This window comes from Aspergillus uvarum (assembly GCF_003184745.1).
Source record: "Aspergillus uvarum CBS 121591 unplaced genomic scaffold BO82scaffold_20, whole genome shotgun sequence".
Classification (NCBI taxonomy): Eukaryota; Fungi; Ascomycota; class Eurotiomycetes; order Eurotiales; family Aspergillaceae; genus Aspergillus; species Aspergillus uvarum.
The window spans coordinates 408931-429584 of NW_020291317.1; the positions used below are offsets into that span (position 1 = coordinate 408931).

General features: G+C 53.5%; 7 protein-coding genes across 7 annotated transcripts; 2 read left to right on the forward strand and 5 right to left on the reverse strand.

Moving 5' to 3' along the window:
• Positions 1-719: 719 nt before the first annotated feature.
• BO82DRAFT_58576 (uncharacterized protein) lies at positions 720-1494 on the reverse strand. Its single transcript, XM_025641353.1, has 2 exons — positions 1430-1494; positions 720-1365 (listed from the first exon to the last, which is right to left on the reverse strand). The coding sequence occupies exon 2, from the start codon at positions 1274-1276 to the stop codon at positions 818-820; it is 459 nt and encodes a 152-aa protein (XP_025493070.1). The 5' UTR covers positions 1277-1365; positions 1430-1494; the 3' UTR covers positions 720-817.
• A 614-nt stretch (positions 1495-2108) lies between these two features.
• Positions 2109-3424, reverse strand: BO82DRAFT_58594 (uncharacterized protein). Its single transcript, XM_025641355.1, has 2 exons — positions 3026-3424; positions 2109-2962 (listed from the first exon to the last, which is right to left on the reverse strand). The coding sequence occupies exons 1-2, from the start codon at positions 3154-3156 to the stop codon at positions 2200-2202; spliced, it is 894 nt and encodes a 297-aa protein (XP_025493071.1). The 5' UTR covers positions 3157-3424; the 3' UTR covers positions 2109-2199.
• Positions 3425-5244: 1820 nt separating this feature from the next.
• Positions 5245-7317, forward strand: gel6 (putative 1,3-beta-glucanosyltransferase). Its single transcript, XM_025641354.1, has 3 exons — positions 5245-5657; positions 5728-5939; positions 6015-7317. The coding sequence occupies exons 1-3, from the start codon at positions 5513-5515 to the stop codon at positions 7107-7109; spliced, it is 1452 nt and encodes a 483-aa protein (XP_025493072.1). The 5' UTR covers positions 5245-5512; the 3' UTR covers positions 7110-7317.
• Positions 7318-7899: 582 nt separating this feature from the next.
• BO82DRAFT_281050 (protein kinase domain-containing protein) lies at positions 7900-10149 on the reverse strand (the record flags this gene model as incomplete). Its single annotated transcript, XM_025631324.1, has 1 exon — positions 7900-10149. The coding sequence occupies one exon, from the start codon at positions 10147-10149 to the stop codon at positions 7900-7902; it is 2250 nt and encodes a 749-aa protein (XP_025493073.1).
• Positions 10150-13615: 3466 nt separating this feature from the next.
• BO82DRAFT_363949 (uncharacterized protein) lies at positions 13616-14618 on the reverse strand (the record flags this gene model as incomplete). The annotated part of the gene is made up of 4 exons (XM_025636921.1): positions 13616-13621; positions 13703-13721; positions 13759-13985; positions 14151-14618. The coding sequence occupies 4 exons, from the start codon at positions 14616-14618 to the stop codon at positions 13616-13618; spliced, it is 720 nt and encodes a 239-aa protein (XP_025493074.1).
• Positions 14619-14891: 273 nt separating this feature from the next.
• BO82DRAFT_58653 (uncharacterized protein) lies at positions 14892-15829 on the forward strand. Its single transcript, XM_025641357.1, has one exon. The coding sequence runs from the start codon at positions 15165-15167 to the stop codon at positions 15642-15644; it is 480 nt and encodes a 159-aa protein (XP_025493075.1). The 5' UTR covers positions 14892-15164; the 3' UTR covers positions 15645-15829.
• On the reverse strand, positions 15830-19716 carry BO82DRAFT_58652 (putative AT DNA binding protein). The gene has a single exon (XM_025641356.1). It carries the CDS (start codon positions 19499-19501, stop codon positions 16016-16018), a length of 3486 nt encoding a protein of 1161 aa, XP_025493076.1. The 5' UTR covers positions 19502-19716; the 3' UTR covers positions 15830-16015.
• Between the last annotated feature and the right edge of the window lie 938 nt (positions 19717-20654).

The following is a 20654-nucleotide window of genomic DNA, read 5'->3' on the forward strand; positions in this document are numbered from 1 at the left end:
ACTCTCGTGAACTTGGCCCGATGAAGGACCTCACATGTCCTTGACCCCCCCCTCCCGCAGGATCTCTAGCTCAAACCTTGCTCAGCATAGCACCGACGCCAGCGTCTACCCGGGGGAAGGGGGGAGGGGGGAGGGGAGAAGGGGGGCAATGATACGATGGACCCGGGGGAATGGATGGCGGCGCACCTTACCTACCTCCTTACCAAACTACTAGGTACTCCATTTCGCCTTTGCGCAGATTGCCGCGACAGCCAACCATCACCATCATCGCCACTGCTTCAGGACAATGCTACCGAACAAAACCTCATCCGCTCGCCTTGAAAGCTTCTGCTGAATCTCAAGAACTAGTCCGGGGGCGGGCACAAATCATCGAATATGGCTTGAGTGTATAACCCCACCCCAACCCTCCCTCATTTAAGTCGCACGCCACGTTCCGTTCATGAATCCTGGGAACCACGCCATCTGTGATGCATGTAGCAACGAGTACCCGACCTCAGGCGACAATCCTCCAGATGTTGACTGGGCGAGATAGGAGTCTGTCAGAGAGGCCGGTGACGAGGAATAGCCTGCAGCGGGCAGGAATAGAGAGGGATGTTGTTGCAGATGGTTGTTGACGTTCATAGCACTGCCGAGTCATTGGTATAGGATGACTCAAGGGCATCATGCAGCATTGCTTTCGTTCAAGTCCAGGTCCGTAGGTATACGTGGAGAATCGACGGCCGTGCATATACAACATAAGGGTAGTCGAAACACTGTAGGAAGGCATCGGGAGCACAGTGGCAGTGCAATCCTGAGCTCTCGAACGAGAATTCGTGTGCTATTTCAGGATATGGATCCGAACAAAGTAATGGTCAAACTCTGGCCCAACATACACAACCTTACCCATGCACGCAGGGCCAGGGATAATCCTACTTAGTAGCTCCAAGTCTAAAGACAAGAAGGCAGACAGCAGCAGCAGGGAAGCGAGCCATGATATGCCCCGGGGCGCTTTCCTAGTTCCACTAGCGGTCGGTGACCATTCAAGCCGACCTTGAAACAAGGATGCTTCTGTTGTTGGCAGTGACAATTTCCACTGATCGAACATCACCGGATGTAAGGACAATCTGACCATGTCTGGGTTGTGGCGCTGCTGAGAACGTCTTGTTGAAGGGGCCTGTTTCGTAACGCCTTGCGCTTGCCAATGGGATGAAGAACAAATAGATAGGCCCGTCTGAAAAATACAAAGCCCAGCGCTGCGGTCGCACAACATCATGGAATATTCAGAGAAGTCTTTCATGTACTCATGTACTCATGTAGTGCTTAGCATCAAGCCATCAGGTCAGGATATGGAAGTACTGGAGACGAAGTAGCCTGGAGACCTAAGGTCTGAATAGGCTCGTGGCATTGGTTAGCTCGGTCGCTCAATGCCCCAAAGGCAAGTCAGACTTACCGTTGATGCATGTCCGTAGCTTGGGCTACGGACTGACCCGTTACAGATGAATGTTTACACATGTGGTTAGTTTGGAAACTGACTATTTGCAATTGGTCTGTATTTCACTATCTGCTGTAAACCGAGTAAGCTGAGTTACGACGCGCGTCTCAGAGTTAACTCATCAGTCGACTGCCCAGTAGGCTATAAAACTCGACATTCATTCGAATCCCTGGCCGCCTTAACGGAGCCCATTGCTCCTGACGCTTGCACCGCAATGCGTAGTGCAACAGCCTTGCTGCAATTGTTGGCTGGACCGCCCCTGCCCATTTCTGCTGACGAATACCCGCCGCACAAGTGCATTTCCGCGGGTCACCTCCTTGCGTACGTGGCTAGAGGCCGACAGTTTGATAGCTGCCATGCGCATCATATGAGCCTTGCAGGACTGGTGCACATAGAGATCCCTTGCGTGATAATGCGGCGGGTGGAGTCTCAAGGAGCAGTAGGTCGCAAGATATCGGGAGGTAGCCAAAACTTCGCTTCCCGTCGTCGCGTTCCACTCCAGATCTGAGTTTCGACTCGAAGATTGTCCAGAGTCATGGAACTGCATGTGAATAATGCTTCACCCAGAGCTTATCAGTTTCGACCCATTTGACAGAGTGAAACGGAGTCATGCCACCATGCCTCGAAGGGTGGAAGGGTGTGGTAAGATAGGTGGATCGCTCGTATTCGTGAACAAGAAGTCCCAAGGTCGGAAACTTTGATTATCACACCATACCAAGGTAGCACTTTCAAGACGTCACAGATCTTCTGCGAGCATCCGCGTGGCGGCGAGTGTGGAAACGTTGAGGCCGATCGGTCCGACGTGACTGCATGCCGCGACCGGTGGTGACCTTGGCCATCAGCTTTTGTTCGTCGCCCATTGTAATTGTGACTGGCGTGCAGTTGGCCGACTTGGCCACAACAGCCGGTCGTGACGAGTCACAGTGGAAGCCGGCGTGGTACGACATTGACGGCGGCAGGTCTTGCCGATCCAGCGCCGCTTGCAGTTCCAGACACTGCAATACCAGCTCCTTGACACTATCGGTCAGCGCATACGCGCGGTATTCAATATCCGGCCAGAAATCATCGCCCCAGAAGGGATCTTCCCGGACGGCGGCTTCCAATGACCGGAGCCAGAAATCGAAGCTCGGCAACCGTCTCTTTGTCCCCTGCAAGTGGTCGGACAAGAGACAGGCCACGGCGATAAAGCGAATGGTGGGCTCGGAATTCATCACATGAAGGACAATGCACGCCGGGCAACGCTCCGTCAAGTACCAATCGTGTTCCTCGGTCAAAATCGAGTGTAACCAGGCATAGGCACTCCGTGCCTCTCCTCGGAAGGCCCGGTCGGCTTCCGCTCCTTTGCGACTGGGAAGGACATTGGCGGCGATGCGCGAGGCTTCGTGATGCAGAAGAGACAAGGGAAGGAGCAGTGTGTGGATAATGTCGCGATGCAGACGGAATGTCTCTTGTTCCTGGGCAAGACAGGAGTTGCGGTGGCAGGCGCAAAAGCTACCATCAGCCCTAATTAGCCCTTGGACGACCAAAAACAACCAGCCACTTCCAGTCACATACCTCGGGGCCTTCATGCCCAATTCCTGTCGCCTGAGGTGTTCTCGCATCATGCGAAACGCCTCATTGCGATCCAGGTTGTCGCGGTCCTGGTGCGAGATGCGAAACGGCGATACAGTATTGGCAGTCGACATGGTTCTTAATTGAGTCGCCCGTGGACTATGTGGGGACAGCCGTAGGATTTAAGAAGGATGTTTGGCAGAGGCAATTCTGAAGCGCCTAGTAAATGAATCGAGGTGACGTGCTATGCTAAGGTAGACAGTGTGCGCACACAACTAATCTGTGGCCAAGCAATTATGGCAAGCACACAAGGCAGAGAAGCTTTCCTGAAACGGCAATGATAAGGGAGGAAGGAACCATGGATAGCATGTTCCAAAAAAAGAATTACTGGAGAGGAAATGGTAGAGCAGAGTGACTGATTTCTCGAGGGGAGGAGCGAGGTTGATAAGCACGCGAAACCACAACAGTGACCTGTGATGAGTGACGAGAAAAGTCCGGGGATGGGAGAGGGGGGGGGGAGAAGGGAAACAAAAGCGAATATGAATATTATTATAATAAGCGCGATTGACAGCGGACAAGGGGAGAGAAACGGGGAGAGGGAGAGGGGTTAGATGAAAAAGGAAAAGGAGGAAATGAAACGGTGACGAGCGATTCCCACTCACTGCATCGAATGCGGGAAGGAACCTTGAAGCCCGCCAAAAGCCCGCCAAAGCCAGCCCACGCCAGCCAAAACCAGCCCAACCCAGGCGAGGCCCCGTCATCCACGCAAGCCCCCGACGATCCAATTCAACTGCTCCAAATCCCTTTATCTCGCCATCTCTCACACGGTTACACCCCTGTGACCGTTCAATATTCGGACTCCGGTCTGCAGCATCAATGTATGCAACCTTCGCCGCTTCCGATAGTACCTGTATGCTTTTGCCGCCATTTTTTTGGCATCCTTCCTGCCCTTCCACCAGGTCCGGAAAAATGAATGGAATTGTGTGGGAGGTGGGAGGGAGGGAACGGACCTCGTCCGCACAGTGATCCTCATTATCTGGCCATGGATCGGCCAGGGTCTCGATCGTTGTCCAGACCCAGTGGCCCCTCGTGCTGCCCGGGCAGGCCTTGACTCTGAATAACTCGGCCCATAGAAGGTCCATAAAAAAGGGGGGGCAATTTCAGTCCAAGGCCGCCAACTGGCTCGGGAAAGACTGGGCCGCCCACCAAACTAGTCGAGATAGTTAATGATAGTTGGGCACGATTCCCGCTGCCATCACATCACGATAGTCGTCCACGTATGGCGTCACACGCCAACACCGGGAATCAAGATCCAAGACATCGGAGAGGCAAATCGAAAAGAACACGAACAGGTGCTGCTTTTTTTGGTCTTTTGGGCCGGGGGATTTTGCCCCTGCTCCTTTTTCGGGGGAGTCGTTTGGGGAGTATCGAATCTCGAGGGGAGAAACATGTAGATTGCGCTTTAATTATCACAGTGGGATGCAGTGGGATGCAGTGGGGGGGAACAATTGAGACATTGCAGCCACACCATTGGCGGGGATGTCTGAGATCGGTCAATGACTAAGCTCACCTGATCCCGGCCTGCCACTCCGGGCATTTCCGAGGCTCCTCGGACGAGGCCGGTTTCGTTCCATTGCCGTGGCCTGAACAACCAGGCCTCCACGACGGTTCATTCCTCCCTCCCGAATTACCCGATTAGGAAGGGAGGATAATGTTATGGCACTGCACTGCACTGCACTGACTGCAGTGTCGCATTTCAGTTCTCTCTCCTATCTTCCAGAGACTATGTTGATTGTGCATAGTCAGTCCCTCTGAAGCATTGTTCACGTCGCTGCAACGCGAACCCTGCATACATTCATGTCGCCAGTATGGCAGCTTGAAACTCCAGGCATTTGACGACTCCCTCGGTCTTCCACCTTGAATCCCCGCCCCCTGTCTGCCATTCCGCTGCATTCCAGCTCATCCCCCGACACCAATGGCTTCAAGGAGGCCTGCGCAAATGCTCTCTCACGTCATGCTACTGGAAATACCATTGCCAGGCATGTCTCCTTCCTGAAATCCACGGTGCCATGGTATGGCTGGGAGCCATCTCAAACTCCCAGGCCACCGCGTCGCGAGGGTGTTGAGCAGCATGGCATCACATATTAAAGAACCTGATTCTATCCCATGATGCGATGCATGTCTGGCCTCTAGCGACTTCAGTTGTTCTGTTCTTAATCGGGTTGCATAACGCGGAGAATCGGTTCGACTTTCTATCGAACCCTTGCAGCTGCTGCTTCCGTGAATACAACTAGCCCGGTAGCTGGTCCAGCACACGTTCGCCTTCGTGCACACGAAGCTCCTGTTGCGAACTCGTCTGTCAGACAGGTACAATCGCTTTGTCCTCATTCATCTGCTCGACATTATCCATTCTGCACGAACGACCGCCACACGTCGACATCGAAGCACCCTCAGCTATAAGCCGACGCACATTAGCTCAACTCGCACAGAATGAAGGCACGCTGCTCACCGTCGCTGGCGACACTTTCTATGCTGCTCGCAGCATCAGTGCCTCGCGCTGCACATGCCATTCAGACTATTTCGGCCGTGGGCTCGAAATTCTTCTATGAGGACGGCAGGCAATACTATATAAAAGGTACAGCACCGCGGCCTACCAATACCACTTCACCGATCCTCCTTACTAACGCAAGTGTCCTTGGCGCTAGGAATCGCCTATCAGCTCGTTCCCGACGATCCCTTGATTGACACCGCTCAATGCACGCGAGATGCGGCCCGCATGGCTGAGTTGGGCACCAACGCAATCCGCGTCTATCATGTGGACCCTGAAGCCGACCACGACGGCTGCATGAAGGCCTTCGAAGATGCAGGCATCTATCTTTTTGTGGATCTGGACACGTTCGATACAGCGATCTCCCAGGTCCGTCCCCAACCTATAGAACCTCATGTCGGGTCACATGACCATCCTGTAGCCGTGATACTAATAACCGTGTAGGTCGAGCCTCATTGGGACCAGACCCAACATGACCGGTTCGCAGCTGTTCTGGATGAATTTCAGCAGTACAACAACACGGCCGGATTTTTCGTCGGCAATGAAGTCCTCACCACCAAGGATGGCTCTGCCGCCGCGCCATACGTGCTAGCCGCCGTTCGCGACATGAAATCCCACCGCGACGAGAAGGGATATCGCCCGATTCCAGTGGGCTACTCTGCAGCCGATATCGCAGAGCTGCGGCCCATGCTGCAGAACTACCTGGCCTGTCGGTCGGACCCCGCAGAGCGACTGGACTTCTTCGCCCTGAACGCCTACGAATGGTGTGGGGAGTCGACCTTCACCCAGTCCGGGTACGAGTCTCTCCAGAAGCAAGCCGAAGGCTACCCCGCCCCGATCTTCTTCTCAGAGACCGGCTGCAATGTTGCGCGCCCCCGGACCTTCGGCGACCAGGCCGCCATCTTCGGCCCCGAAATGGCGGACACCTGGTCAGGCTCGATGATCTACGAGTGGATCGAGGAGACCAACGACTACGGGCTAGTGAACTACGGCCCTCCTCCACCGCCTCCGGCCGCGGACGCTCCCGCCGCCGCGGCCACTACGAACGGGCCCCTCGTGCAGGATGGCTTCGTCCGCCAGGGCGAACCCACCCCCGTCGCACCGGACTTCGACAACCTCAAAGCGCAATGGGCCACCCTCAACCCCACCGGCGTCGCTCTATCCGACTACGCCGCCTCCACCTCCACCATCACCCCGCCAGCGTGTCCCGCCTCCACCGCCGGCGGATGGGCCGTCGACCCCAGCGCGCCGCTGCCGACCCTAGGCCAAGCGGCACCATCCCACCGCGCGGCACCGACAGGCGCGGTGACCGGCGGCGACTCCTCCACCAAGGATGATGACAGGCCCCCGCGGCAGCAGAAGGAAATCGACGTCTCCGACGCCATGCCCGCGTCCTCGGCGCAGACTATCCTCCCCTCCTACGAGCTCAGCAACGGGGCAGGTTCCTTCGCTATCCTTCGCGAGGGCAGCCTCAACCGCGCCATCGAGGTGTCGCTCGCTCTGTGCACGGTCGTGGGAGGCCTGGCGCTGTGGTTATGATTCTTGTGATCTAATGTATGTTACGCAACCTTTTGAGAGGGTATCGCTTCTTCCGGTGTCCCTGGCGTTCTGCTCTACTAAAATTCAGGCAATCCCACATTATCCGCGATCCCTCGCTGTTTTTCTTTGACTTTGGCTCTTCATACATTGTGGTATAGTCGAAGCTAAGGGTGGTCACTGGATGACCATCACGAATCAATACAATATCCCATGTGATTTACTTTGAGCAAAGGAAGCGTCCCCATATAGGCGATCCACAGTGGTTACACAGATTCAGTCACCCGTAGGGGAAGCTGGACTATTTTTGATACGTACAAGCGGTCCGCTAGGTAAGCAGAGAAAGGCCAAGTGGTCAAAGAAAATTAGGTATCAATCACAATTCACGCCGAGAGACTCCGCCTGCACACCATGCTTCGTCACTCATCAAGCCTGAAGTAGAGAAGAGAATCCTTTGTGTAGGGAAGTATGAGAAGGGAATGTACAATATGTGTGGAAGGGGCAAGAGAGCAGTTGGCTGATGGTGGCTGAATGATGACGGGATGCTGAGGGTGGTTTAGAGCACGGGGTGGAAGATTCAGTACACATCTGCACCGCATCAGTAGAAATATGATTGAAGGATAGGATGAAGGAGATCCTGACGAGAAGATCCGGGGGAAGGAGGATGAGGGAAGGGGGCTCGGGTGATTACTGCTCGATGACGAGCTAGGTGCTCAGCATATTAGAGGTACAGTTATGTGCACTGCTGGTAATTATGTTCACAAGGAAATGACGAAAAGGTGGGGGGAGGGGGTTAGTTTTTCCCCATTGCGATGCTATAGTTCCAGGAGGGATCATGGTGCATTGACGGCCCGGACGCATACTCGGGGTCCAGCCAAGGGGATGGGGATGGGGATGCAGTCCTAGAACTGATGTACCGGTCATGTTGTTCGGGTTCGGTGTCGCTGCCGCCGGTGACATGACTATCGGTCAGGTAGCAGTCGGGGAGACTTGAGCTGGATGCGGAGGCGGTCGAGGAGGGTTGATAGCTCTTCAGACTCACGGGGCCTCCGGAGTTGCTCGTGGTCGTGGTCGTGGTGGAAGAGTACTCCATGCTTGCTGTGGAGCTGATCAAAGAGGACGGTGACCGTGGTGCTGCTGGTCCGGTGCGCGGGACAATCAGGTTATTTGAAGATAGGTCAGCATTCTTATTGGTGCCGACGCGCAGGGCGTTCTTCGACCGTGGAGCGTGGTGTTGCAGCTTAGAGGTACAGTGTATCGGAGTAGCGCCGGCGGCGTCCAACTTCTGGATCGCGCGCGCGAATAGCTGCTCGACCTGGAACGCGGAGGGACGCTCGGCTGGGTCTCTGCTCAGCATAACTCGAACAACATCGAGCATTGGCCGAACGGCCTGGAAGATGGGGTCTTTGTGTTTCTTGGCGTCGTTGTCCAAGAGTGTGATCCATGAGCAGACCTGGCCGGCGTTCCGGTCCAGGTGAAAGGAGCAATCGGCGACGCCGCCCCCACGGCCGGCAGTCCGATTCTTGGCTCCCCGGTGATGAGCAAAGGCGGAGAGCTTGCGCTTGCAGAGAATGGTAAAAATATCTAGTATCACAGCCCCGAGGGAGAAGATGTCGGAGGCTTCCGGGTCCGTTTGGCGCGTCTGCCAGGTCTGGACTATTGCAGCATTCATGCCTATGATAGGATAACCGATTGGGTGATATATAGCAGAAGATGCGGAAGAAGATCCCGAGGAGTTGGAAGAGGTGATGGAAGGTGTATAGAACATGGGCCGTTTGATGGATCCGATGGCGCGTTTGCGGACACTTCCAGTACTGGATCCGGAAGAGGACGATTGGGTGAAGGAGACTCGCGACGAAGAGGATCCTTGCAGGCCAATTCGTATGGCAGTACCCTGCGAGGTGACCGAATCTGCACGTGGACTGTCTGTCTCGTGATCGGACGGCAGAGAGCTTCGGAGTCGAGACAGGCTTAGGAAGGACGGGCGTGCAGTTGACGAGGCCGACTGCTTCCGCGCTGAACGGCTCCCAGATGGAAGACTAACTGATGGTCTCGTTATGTCAGTGTTCTGGACACTGACCGAGCGCACCCAGCGCTCTGGGGAGCCGTACTGATACGACTCGACGTCATCCATCTTGGCCGGCGACAGCAAGGTATCTAGCGCCTCGAATTGACCTAGATAGACTCGGAATTCAGCATCGACCAGTATGTTCGACGGACGGATGACGCTATGTGCATGGCTATGTGCATGCAGCCAAGACAACCCATCGGCCAAGCAATGCGGCCAATTGACTAATATCTCCCGCCGCTTATTTTTCGAAAGCCGTTTGAATGGTTGAGGCACGTCAGTGAGGAAAGACATCAAGGTGCGTTCGTATACTCCGGAGAACAGAATGCAGACCGTGTTATCCACAAAGTAGGATGCATAGATCGAATAAACGTGGTCATGGGCCAGCCTCCTCAAGGAACGGATCTCCTCCAGTACCTCATCCTCCTCAAAGAAGTGTGGTGCTCCGCCGACAGTGACTTGCGTTCGCAGGAGTATACGGCACGCCGCGCCGGCTAAAACCACCTTTTCGACACCCTCTCTTACCAGCGATGTTCCCGTACGGAGGAGCTCCACAGGAACGCCTTCGTTCTGAGTGTATTTCACATGGTCGCCGGCTGCAATTCCGCGTACAATGAAGCGCCATTGAGCCAGGAAGAACCTGTGTTCGAGGTCGGGGTTCGGGCCGTCGGCAAAGAGAGGCAGACGCTTAACACTGGGGGCCGAGAACGGTAAATCCGAGTCATCCAGAGACTCGTCTATCAACGCGAAAATTCGATCGGGTATGTCGATGTCGACAAGAATGAGAAAGAGCCTGCCGGCCTTGGCGATGATCCAGTCGAGATAGGATTCGCTCGTCAGGCCCTCTCCCCAAGGCAGCGGGGCCACTAGACGGTGCAGGACATTTGAAGGGAGCTGGCCGAAGACGTATTCCGGGCAGAGGGTTGCTTTCACCCGATCCTCGGGCCACCAAAGTGAGGTGACGGGGGCTGACATTTCGGACTCATGGCGATCCGGGTCGTCGTGGGAGGACGAAGCTTCCCCACAGGCGGGGGCGGACATCTAATATAACCACTTGGAGATGAGGAGGAGAAAAGGGGAGCGTGACAAGGATACTATTTCCGGCGACCATGCAGGACGAACATGTCTCAATGCAGGTATCTGTAAGTGGCTGCCATGAAGGCGTTCGGGCAATGAACAAACCAGGAAAATGAAGATCAAGGGAGAGAGAGAGAAAAGCAAGATGAGATATTTGATCAAGAGGCGTGCAACGACAACCCCAAAAAGATGAAAAGATAGAATAAAAAATAAATAAATTGCCATTGAAAATGGTAATAAACATCAAACTTAATAGGCTTAGATATCGGGGGATATAGTCGGCGGGGGACGGATGGGTAACCTACTGGTGGACACGAGGCTTATCAAACAGCAAGGGGGACTCCCCACGCCATTATTGGAAGGCTCCAATCAATAGTCATAATGATCATAGGAGGTAGAAGAATGAAAGAGGAGTAGAAGGAGGGGGTCCTCGCTCTCATCTACCAGCCAATGTTCACAGGGGGTAGTGCGAACCGGGGCTCCTGCTGCACTGTAACCTGGATGCTGGTGATAATGATGCCATGTGACTGGCACTGGAGTTGGTCTATGCTCGAAGCCGCTATGACCACCAGTGCAATGAGAAACAAGCACTGCAGTCAGTAGTGTCGAAGGACGATGGCTGGCCAAGGCACTAGGAGGGCCACCAGTGCGGCAACGGTTCATACTCGGTACAAAGAACCTAGGTCGTTCGTTGTACGGAGTATCCGTCTATGAGTGGGGAAAGGATGCGAGGCTCAGATAGCCGGTATACAATGACAAAGTTTGGGTGCGAGTCAAGTCACGAACCGGGCCGGTATGACGATAGAACTCGGCTCGCTGCGTGGATGCGTGGATATCAGTATGGCATAGCATGGCAGGGCATGATAATTGTTCTCTCATCGGGTGGGCTTACTCGTCTTGTCCGTATCTCCGAAGGCGATGTCGATAAGGCAACGATATGGGGACGGGGAGGAGGATAAGGAGAAGCCGGAGAAGGAGAAAGACCTTCGAGAATCAATGGATAACCAGCGCTAGTCCCAACACGGTCATCTTTCCCATCTTGCCTATTCTTCACATGATTCACATGATTCAAATGATTGACTGCGTGGACTACAAGCTGCCTCACTGCTGAATCCTGCTAATTTCCTAACCATGTAGCTATATACATGTCGATTCGACCAGTAACAATTCCATTGTGATGTATCATCACCGGGATTCGTCTGTCAATCCCTCTACGCAAACAAAAATCCCCCGAAAAGAAGAGCCAGCAAGGGTTGCGCGTCTGTCTATCGATCGCTAGGCTTGCTCCCTATGCCGGAACAAGAAACGTGGCGTGGCGCAAAGGATCCAGAAAAGGTCTCAGATGGGCGTCCTGCAGAGAGTCGGTAATTCGTGAAGGGACACACAAGTGATTTCCAGCATGAAGAATTGTGGCAGAAGCGTGGCACACACTACTCATCCTGGGACTCTCTCGGTCAGCCTATGATAACCACCAGGTCCCGAGGAACCAACAAGCGCCACAATACGCAAACAAGTGGTTTATTTGAGACCCCCCCCCCCAAAAAAAAAAAAAAAAAAAAAAAAAAAAGGCAAAATAGCAACCCATTGAAGAGAAGGCTACGGAATACTTCAAACATTCGAATCTTAACAATCGCCAAACTTTCCGCTATCCAGGGATTCTTGTTATCAGCACCGCCCATTCGTCACCCGAGATACATTGCTTATCAGCTCTGCCGTCAACCCCGGCCTCTGACAGCCGACTTTATTCATGAAAATGCGCCCATTAGTCAGAATGAGACCTTGATAAGCCCTGCCTACTTTGGGTTCTTACCCCCTCAGCCATCACGGACCAGGGGACATAAGCCCGGGATTTGACGGATCCATAGAGCTCTTCTACAATTGAGATGTGCAGTACAGTAGATGTCGGCGAGGCTGAATGGTGCACCAACATGCCACCCTCCCGAAACAAATATCAAACCACTGCTATTCCCCGTTCACAAGATCACGTCTCAGGTGAAGTGGGCGTGTGGTCCTTGCGCGAAGATCCAGGCCTGGAGAAGGTTTGGGCTTTGGGGTAGGCATAGTGGTCCACCTTATCTCCAGGCTCTACTCCGTACAATGGGTCTATGTACCACTAGTCGGGTGGCTCACAAAAGTACTGTACCAGACCCTCCGTTTGGTATGCTGCTACCGGTCAGCACTAGTTGAGTTGCCTAACTATTAATTGATTACTACGCGCTGTTCTTCTTTCCAACTTTTTGATCGTAGCACGGAGACTATGTGCAGTATACCAGTCCCTTATCTTCAGAGCGTGATCGGTCCTCGCCGGTCCGCCGGGGCAGCTCCGCCCTCGAATTCCGGGAACTTTCTTCGAGTGGCAGGTCTAGAATCAAGCGAGGCATCGGAAGGGCTCTGTTCTGTGCCTGCAGACTGACACCCCCAAGACAATCTTGGGGAATGATTGCATGCCTTGATCATTTACTCAGTATGTTCACTCACAATTACCCATTGTGGGAAGCAAACTTGTCGCCTTACTGTACACACCCCGTCTGCAACTACTCCGGCTCCGGGATGAAGCCCATGCTCAGAAGGCGCGCGGTTGTGGCAGCCACGCGATCGGTCTGTCTGCGGTTTGCTTTCTGAACAAAGGGGCAAAAAAATGTTTTTCGAGAGATCTCGGGCGGAAATGTGACTACTAGCTCAGACAGACCAAGATCGATCGGATTTTGACAAATGATGCAGTGCAACCTGAGATCGTCTCTTTCCTTCATGCGACGACAAGAAATGCAGATGCAGAAAGAAAGAAAAAAAAAAAAGATACAGTAGGATACGTAGTACATCCATGATAGGCACAAGAGAGTGCTTGAAGTAAATAGTATGCAAAGAAAATTCTCGCGGGTGCTTTTTTGCTCTCTTTCCCCTCTTCCCCCTTTCCTTTTCACTGTTCCAGACAGAAAATAGTTCTCAGACGATCAAGGTCGTCTGATGATTCCCTTTCCTCCACTGGAGGCGCGGGTCGAGAATACAATTGTATGTGCAGAGGGCTTGGGCTGACTGCTTCACCATCCATGGCGATGCAGATACAAACACCCCCCCCCCCCAAAGAAGGAAAGAAAGAAAAGTCAAATCAAAGAGAGAGTAAGGAAGGAGCAAGAATCGCCACTGATGTCTCCAAGCTAGTCAAATCATGCATCGAAGTGAAAATCCCGACACTTTCAATCGTTCCCCCCCCTTTTCATCCAGGAAAGGAGGGATGGATCCTGCAGGGCTGATCGCAATTATATTAGGAACGAAGCGTTCGTCACATGTCGTAAGTTTTTTTTTAACCCTTTTGCTTTTTTGCTTCCCTTTTTCTGTTCGGCTTCCAGAATTTTAGCCTATCAGACTAGACCTGTCAGAAATGGATCATCGTTTCATGTTTATTCGGGGGGAGGGGAAGCACGCGCCAGCCCGAGCTATGATGAAAACTCACCTCCTTTGTGTGTGTTCTCCTGTTCAGAGTTCAAAAAGACAGCTTCGATGGCTTACGATCCCATGCGCCGAATGCCGCGTCGCAATTTACTGTTCGCTCGATGCGTAGAAGCCATCCGTTGCGGTGGTTGTGGGTGAGGCTGGGTGGGTTGTTGCGACGGTTCCTCATGGGACCGACGACGATTCCACGATTTGCGAAAATGCTGCTGTTCCTCGTCCTGCTGCTTTGCGCGGTGATGGAGGAACTCTTCGTGGGCTTCTTTTTCCTCGTGCAGAGCCTTAATCTGATGACTGGTTAATTTGTATTCAGATACCAACCGTTCTTGAAGCGAGATGGGGCTGTGGTTTATTTTCCAGCGCTTGGCTCGGTATAGATGGAGAAATGGAACCATCGGGCAAAGAAGAAGAGCAGAAGAATCAGGAAACTATAATCAGTTGAAGACACTCACCTGAGTCAGCCATAACTCCTGCTCCGAACTCCAGGCCTTCTGGCAACGAGCCAACTCATGTTCGGCAATCGCCAATTCTCGTTCCTGCCTCATCGTCCAGCGACATCGCTCTCCAACGAGACTGGCCCAGCTCACGACGCGCACGACTCCATAATGGTGTCTGTGAGGGTTGCTGGTGCTGCTGTTGCTGCCGCTGCTGTCGCTACTGTTCCGGCTACTGCTTCCGCTGCATCTGCTGCCGTCGGATTCGCTCACCGCCATGTGCACAGCTGCAGCGACAAACTCTTCATCGTCATCTGGTCCCTGCACGGCACCGCCCCAGCGGATCTCCTGATGATGATGCCCATGCTGCCCATGATAGTCGATGGCCTTCCCCTTCCACACCGCTGCCGTTGGAGACCGCTGGTCCGGGCGTTTGGTGAAAAGGGACAGGCCTAGGACGTATTTGACAGGGTTGCTGACCCCCATCTTGTGGACTATATAAGCACAGTCGACGAAGAAGATGACCTGAAGAAAGAAGAGGAGAAGGACAAAGAGCAGTGGAGCAGTGGGGAGGAGACTGATGACGTTCCCTGCCTGGGGGCGTGCGTCTCGTGTGCGTCTCGTTTGTCGGGCCACGGTGAACGGTGGATTTGCTTGCCCAGGGTCCTGGGAGAGCAACAGAGAGGGAACAGGGAAACAAAGTGAGCCTGAGGTACTTCTGCAAGGAACCCTCGTGTCCTGATTCAGATGTCTCGCGTGTGACTTGGGTCTGGTCTTGTGTCTGCACCGAGATATGAATCACTTCCTCTTCCCATTCTCTCCCTCGTCTGGAAACCCCTTTCTTATATATCAGATTCAACGCCCACCCGCGGCTGGCTCAACCCTCAGGATTCCCCCGACTGAACGGGACATCATATTTTGCAGCATCTCAACAGAATCAAAGAGAAGGGACCCGCAATTTTCTCAATTAGGCGCCATAAGAGAGACATACACGCACAACCCCCATTTCAGGCCTTGAAGAGAGGAAAATCAATGGGGCTAGAACTCGTGTGTCTCGTCTCTTTGTGCTTGGCTGGCACCCATCATTATGCCTGCAGAAGCGCAGTCGAAACTACAATAACTGCATCCAATCACAGACCCAGTGGGACTGGTCAGGCATGTCATCGACCCTACGAGTCCTTGTGTCACCTCAATGACTGCATCTTGGGGAGCAAGGAAACGTGGCACATGGTCCGGCCTTGGGTGGTACACACACTGACTCCATCGGGGAACAGCATGGAAATGCTCAGAAGAAAGGAAGGTAAACGTTGCAAGGCAAACAATCGACTCGGCAGAATCACCTTCCGCGCGAAGAATTTGTCAAATGTACGGAGTACATACTTGGGCTTTTTCCCTTCCTATACATGGTATTCGCAAGGTAAGTCGACAAACAGAACATGGTCTTCAACGCAGGTTGGAAGACACGCTGCGACGCGAAAAGTCAAATCCCCTACACCAATGATGGCACAGTAATTCAACCCAATTTGTAATAAGAAGCAAGAATTCTCTGGCAGCTGACTCGTCCGCGGCCAATCTCATAAGCCCAACGTAAGAAAAAAGAACCCAAACAAGCAAAGGGGGTATAGTACATGTACAAAGTACGTGCTATACAAAAACAGCACCAAAAAAAAGTCAAGGATGGAAAAGTCAGCGTGCCAACTCAATGCGAACCCAAGAAAATCCGGTCGCTGCTTTGCCACTCCGTAACGACCCGATCATATGCAACAAGAATAGAAGTCAGTGCAGCGTACGCTAGCTAATGTGCCAGCGGAGTCTTGAGTTCCATAAAATCTGTGTATCGGGATTTGCACGTCAGTGACCAAGCGACCTGCAACTCTGGGCCTTTATCTGCGCCACGTCTCATAGACTGTGTCCCTGCTTCGAGAGTTGCCTATCCCCGGATGACCCCTGTAGCGCATGGGTCGCCGTTCCTTTCTGATCTGTTCGCCTATGATAATGCTGATCAATCTTCTATGCAAGTCGGCCTCCGTCCAAGTAATCTGCCCTGTACCGCCGGCCCTGATGTCGTCACGAGAGACCTGCTGTGCGAACCTGTCGATGATCGCAAATTGATCCTCCGTGACTGGGACTCCAAAGACCCCGTCTGAAGTCCAGATCCAATCTCCAATAATCTCGGTCCGGCCAGGAGCCGGATAATAAGGGAAGCGCTCAGGGTGCTTCTTGGAAAAGCGATAGAGGTTATGCAACAGGCGGTAGTGATCGTTGGAAAAGTGCTCGGAGTAACGAGCGGGTTGCCGCTTATGCCTCATCTCCCTCACTTCCTCGTAAAAAGGGTCCCGCGTATCGCCCAGTGATTCATAAGATCTGCGAACAGGAGATATTTGTTGCTCGTCTCCTGGCTCTGCAAAGTGAGACGATGGTCCCGGGATGCCTTCCAAGCGTTCCGAGTCAAACTCATCACGAGCATGTCTTGATTTTGCCGTGGTTACTGCTTCATCCTCGTATACAACTGAGTTTTCCTCCCGTTGGGAAGCTGGCCGGAAAGACTTGGGCGCTTTGAGCCATCCAGGTGTCAAGCTAGTGATTTTCTGAAACCAGGATGATGCTTGGTTGTCCGGGCTGGCTCGTCGTGGAGGATTGGGGGTGTTGTCAGTTGCAGCTTGAAAGTATTGTTCCTCGGCTGCAGCGGCATCGGCAAGACTTTCAACATCGTCTCTCATAATCTCTCGTCCACTATTCTGCCTGGCCATCTCCAATCTAGTGGTGGGATCTATCTGAAACGTCCCTTCTTCCAAGTCACTGTGCGAGCTCAGCTCGATCGAGTGCTCTGACAGCCGATCATGTTCAGACGCATGTTCGTGGACGCCTTGCCCGTGAGATGCTTGGTTTGATGGTGAACCACCTTCAGACTGTGATTGGCTCGCATTACTCGAAGGACTACCTTCTCCATAGTAGTAACGGCGACGCTTCGGGGTAGGATCTCCTTGGTACAAATTTGTGAGGTCAACATTTTCCTCGCGCAACTGCTTGACCCGCGAACGACCGAGAAATGGCACTGTGTCCTGCTCCTTGGTCCAGTGAGCCGGAGAGTATAGTCGCCCCGTCTGACTGCGGGCTGGGGTCCAGCCAGTTTTCCATGGGCTTGACTCATCCTGTCTAGGGCGCAGGTCATTCTTATCATTGTCAAGCATAGACACGCGATGTGATTGGTTGCCTTGCTCCATTGCCTCCTGCTGCCAGATGTCTTCATAGCCCTCGTCGTCATCTTCCTCGTTCGCCTGTTCTGCCTCTACGTACCCATCCTGGCTGGGTGCCTCGTCGGGTTCATCATCGAAGCCGTCATCCTCGTTCCACTCTTCGTCTTGTTCGGCTGGGATATCTGATTGATCACTCCCGTCGCTGTCGATGACAATGACTTGACTAGAATTCGCCATCTGAATTTCCCGACTGATGGCCTCCCTCTCACGTTGCCACTCCTCCATCCGTCGCCTCATGACTGAACCGGGAGTATCAAAATCTGCCGCACTCAGCGCCGGCTGAGGTGAATTAGAAGAACTGGCTTCTCTGCTGCGTAATATAGTTCTCGCATTGGTCTTGGCGTCCGCGGCCAGCGACTGCTGGTATTTTTCTAGTTCCACTTGTCTCTGCTTCGCAAGTTGCTGTCCAAAGGCCAAGCCTGCCTGCAGTACTTGTTGGGACTGGGGGTTCAAATCCTGGAAAAGAAGTTGCAGACGCTGTCGGTTTGCGGTTAAAGCGGAATCTGAATACTGCGAGGTTCGTTGCTTCCCCTCCTTCAATTCTGTAAGAGGACCCTGTAACGCGATACCGGCGCGTACAATGCGGACAAGTCTGAGTAATGGCTTTTGGCCTTGTTGGACTGGACGCAATGCCGGAACGGCAGAAGAAGAGCGGATGCGTCTTGTGGAGGCTGATCTACCACCTGATGCTTGTTGTAGTGAGGTACTAGATTCGATGGAGCGCGCGATGCGCATGCGAGGGTGGTCTTCTATGTGTTCATCCGGTGTTGTCTCTATCTCTGCGTGAGAGACGGGTTTACTGCCGTCATGGATTTCAGGGTCGAGTGATATTCTCCGCCTGAGGACGCCGTTTGATTCTCGCTTCAGGAACGGCTTGAGAGCATTCTTGGCGATCTTCGAATTGCTATCGCCCCCGAGGCCATGTTGCTTGGCTGAGGGAAGAGTATCCAGGGAGACCATACTGAAGCCTTCACTTTCCATGATCGAGTCGAACTCCTTATGCTCGTCCGTCGGATCGCTCCTGCCGTATGATGCACGGGGACGGCGATTGCCGCTAGATGCAGCTGTTCGTTGGGAATGCGACACTGTTTCCTCTCCCGCGACCGGCGAAGATGTCGTTGGGGTAGGGTATAGGCGCAGCGGTCTGGGTGTATGACCGGCATGCAACGTGCTTTTAGACGAGCTTGATTGCGATTCGCGTACGGGAGACGGCATCTTCGACGGGGTGGAGTTCAAGTTGTATTCTTCGTTGTCTAGATGGTCAACTTGTGGGGTGTCGTATGTGGGCTCGAATGTCACCCGTGGAGTAGTGCTATCGTGATTGACCACCGCAGATTGCTCCGGTGAGAGTTCGTCGTCAAAGATATCGACCATCTCTTCGTCACCATCGTCCTCATCCGACCCAGCGTCCCCAGCAAGGTTCAGAGAGGTCCATCGCGATCGAGACTCAGCGGTCGGAGTATCCATATCAATGTCTAGTGTCCCTATATCCCGCTCGCGTCGCGTGACCGCGTCCACCTTCAGCGGGGTCTTCCTCGGTCGACCGCGTTTTCGCTTCTGCGCAGACCCGGGTGGCCCTGGGGTATGACCAGGGCTGCCTGCGGCCGGTATCACATCGAGTAGTAGTGTATCGGACTTCCTTGGACGGCCTCTACGTCGACGCGGTGTCTGCTCGGACTCGTCCTTGAGTGGTATTTTTGTGACCATGGTCGATGGCCGAAGACGTTTTGGCGTGGGACTTCCGTAATCGTTGCTGTTCTCTTGGTCTTGCGTCGCTTCCAAAGTCACACGAATCCTCCACGGACTGACATTCCCGTCGGACTGGAGTTTATCGGGAGACAAAGCTTGTTGTTTTCCATTCAGTTTGAGGTTGGGCGAAGCGGGAAGGACGACATCGTTGAACTCGAAAGAATGGGCGCCAGGTGTGAGGTTGAGCCGCGACCGCTTCTGCCGTTTCGTCGTTCGCGGACTCTGGAGGAGGTCAAAGTCAGCTGGCGACATGAAGCTCTGACGGCCAGTGAACGGTTTGAAGGGCGAGGAGATTAGATAATCATTATCGCCAGATGGCCCAAGAATGTCGGGAGAGGAGGGACTCGAGGTGCGAGAGGACATATCGGGTTATGAACGCAACTCGTAGACCATGGGAGGGGCGACTTTCAAGTGCGCCCGTCGCGTCTCATTGAAAGAGAGGTTACACCACGGTCGGGCGCTATATAGCGGTCGACATTTCGGGGGAAATTCAACAAGAAGGAGTCCGAAGGTGTATTCTCACAGTCCAGAATAGACTCAATAGTAGATCTAAGGGCGGGGAAAGGGAGGAATTTGCGTGCTTATCGACGCATAACATAAACAAGTCTCCCGATCAGGCAGGGCGGAGTTGGAGAGGCCTGAGGAACTGGGCGTTAAGTAAGCGGGCGGTAGGTTGTTCCCTTCCATGCTGATGCCTCAGGTTACAAATAGCTTCTCACCCGGCAATCTGGCGGACTGTCAATTGACGCAGACACCGCTCCTTATACCTTAGTTTGCTATAACCAGGATTTCATTCTACTCATTGGGAGTAAACCCCAATCCCTTACAGGTGAGCTCAAGCCCATGCGACTTCATGCCATGGCTTGACCAGTATACTGGTTTTACAGTCACCGACCAGTGCTCAGTGCCCAGTGCCCAGCTCGGCAGTCGGCACTGCACCGAAGCTTGTCAACGTAATATAGCCTGGAGAGCAGACAAGTGGCAGAGTACTCCGTACAGGAGGGAGTGCGGTACATGTAAGCACTGGCAGTCTGGCACTGCAAGCTTAGATGATCGACGGGACGCTTGCCATTTCCCCGCAAACCAACTCCCCCACCGGAGTATGCCCGAACCGGACTAGTGCACCACCCCATGGCTTGGACCCCCTTTTTCTGTTTGTTCCTTAGGCTGATTTGCTCCATTCCCGTGGCTTCATCCTAACTACAACCTACACTAAGTTGCCTACTGCCTAGACTACTGTCACCATCCCTGTTCTCTATCAATTCCCCAACTTTTCTCCTTCCTGTCCCGCTTTCCCCTCACTTTACATCCCGAGCTTTCACGTCATCTCTAGATCTGGAGCTAAGGTGGTCAGACGCGGACTAACTTTTCCCGTCACCCTTGCTCCCAATCCCCAACCCCCCCAGGTGTAGCTTGATTAGCTATCCACATACTTGGCATCTGTCCCCCTGACAGCTTGACTTCCACACCGTCCCCAATTTGCGGGTAAGATGACGATGCCTTCCCCCCCCCCCCC

Excerpts from the sequence above, each read along its gene's own strand:
- BO82DRAFT_58653 (XM_025641357.1), top strand. The coding sequence starts at position 15,165 with ATGGGGCTAGAACTCGTGTGTCTCGTCTCTTTGTGCTTGGCTGGCACC.
- BO82DRAFT_58652 (XM_025641356.1), bottom strand. The coding sequence starts at position 19,501 with ATGTCCTCTCGCACCTCGAGTCCCTCCTCTCCCGACATTCTTGGGCCA.
- gel6 (XM_025641354.1), top strand. The coding sequence starts at position 5,513 with ATGAAGGCACGCTGCTCACCGTCGCTGGCGACACTTTCTATGCTGCTC. Across the intron at positions 5,658-5,727 it reads CAGGCAATACTATATAAAAG|GAATCGCCTATCAGCTCGTT; the intron begins GTACAGCACCGC and ends CCTTGGCGCTAG. Across the intron at positions 5,940-6,014 it reads TCGATACAGCGATCTCCCAG|GTCGAGCCTCATTGGGACCA; the intron begins GTCCGTCCCCAA and ends ATAACCGTGTAG.
- BO82DRAFT_58594 (XM_025641355.1), bottom strand. The coding sequence starts at position 3,156 with ATGTCGACTGCCAATACTGTATCGCCGTTTCGCATCTCGCACCAGGAC. Across the intron at positions 2,963-3,025 it reads TTGGGCATGAAGGCCCCGAG|CTTTTGCGCCTGCCACCGCA; the intron begins GTATGTGACTGG and ends GGCTGATGGTAG.
- BO82DRAFT_58576 (XM_025641353.1), bottom strand. The coding sequence starts at position 1,276 with ATGAAAGACTTCTCTGAATATTCCATGATGTTGTGCGACCGCAGCGCT.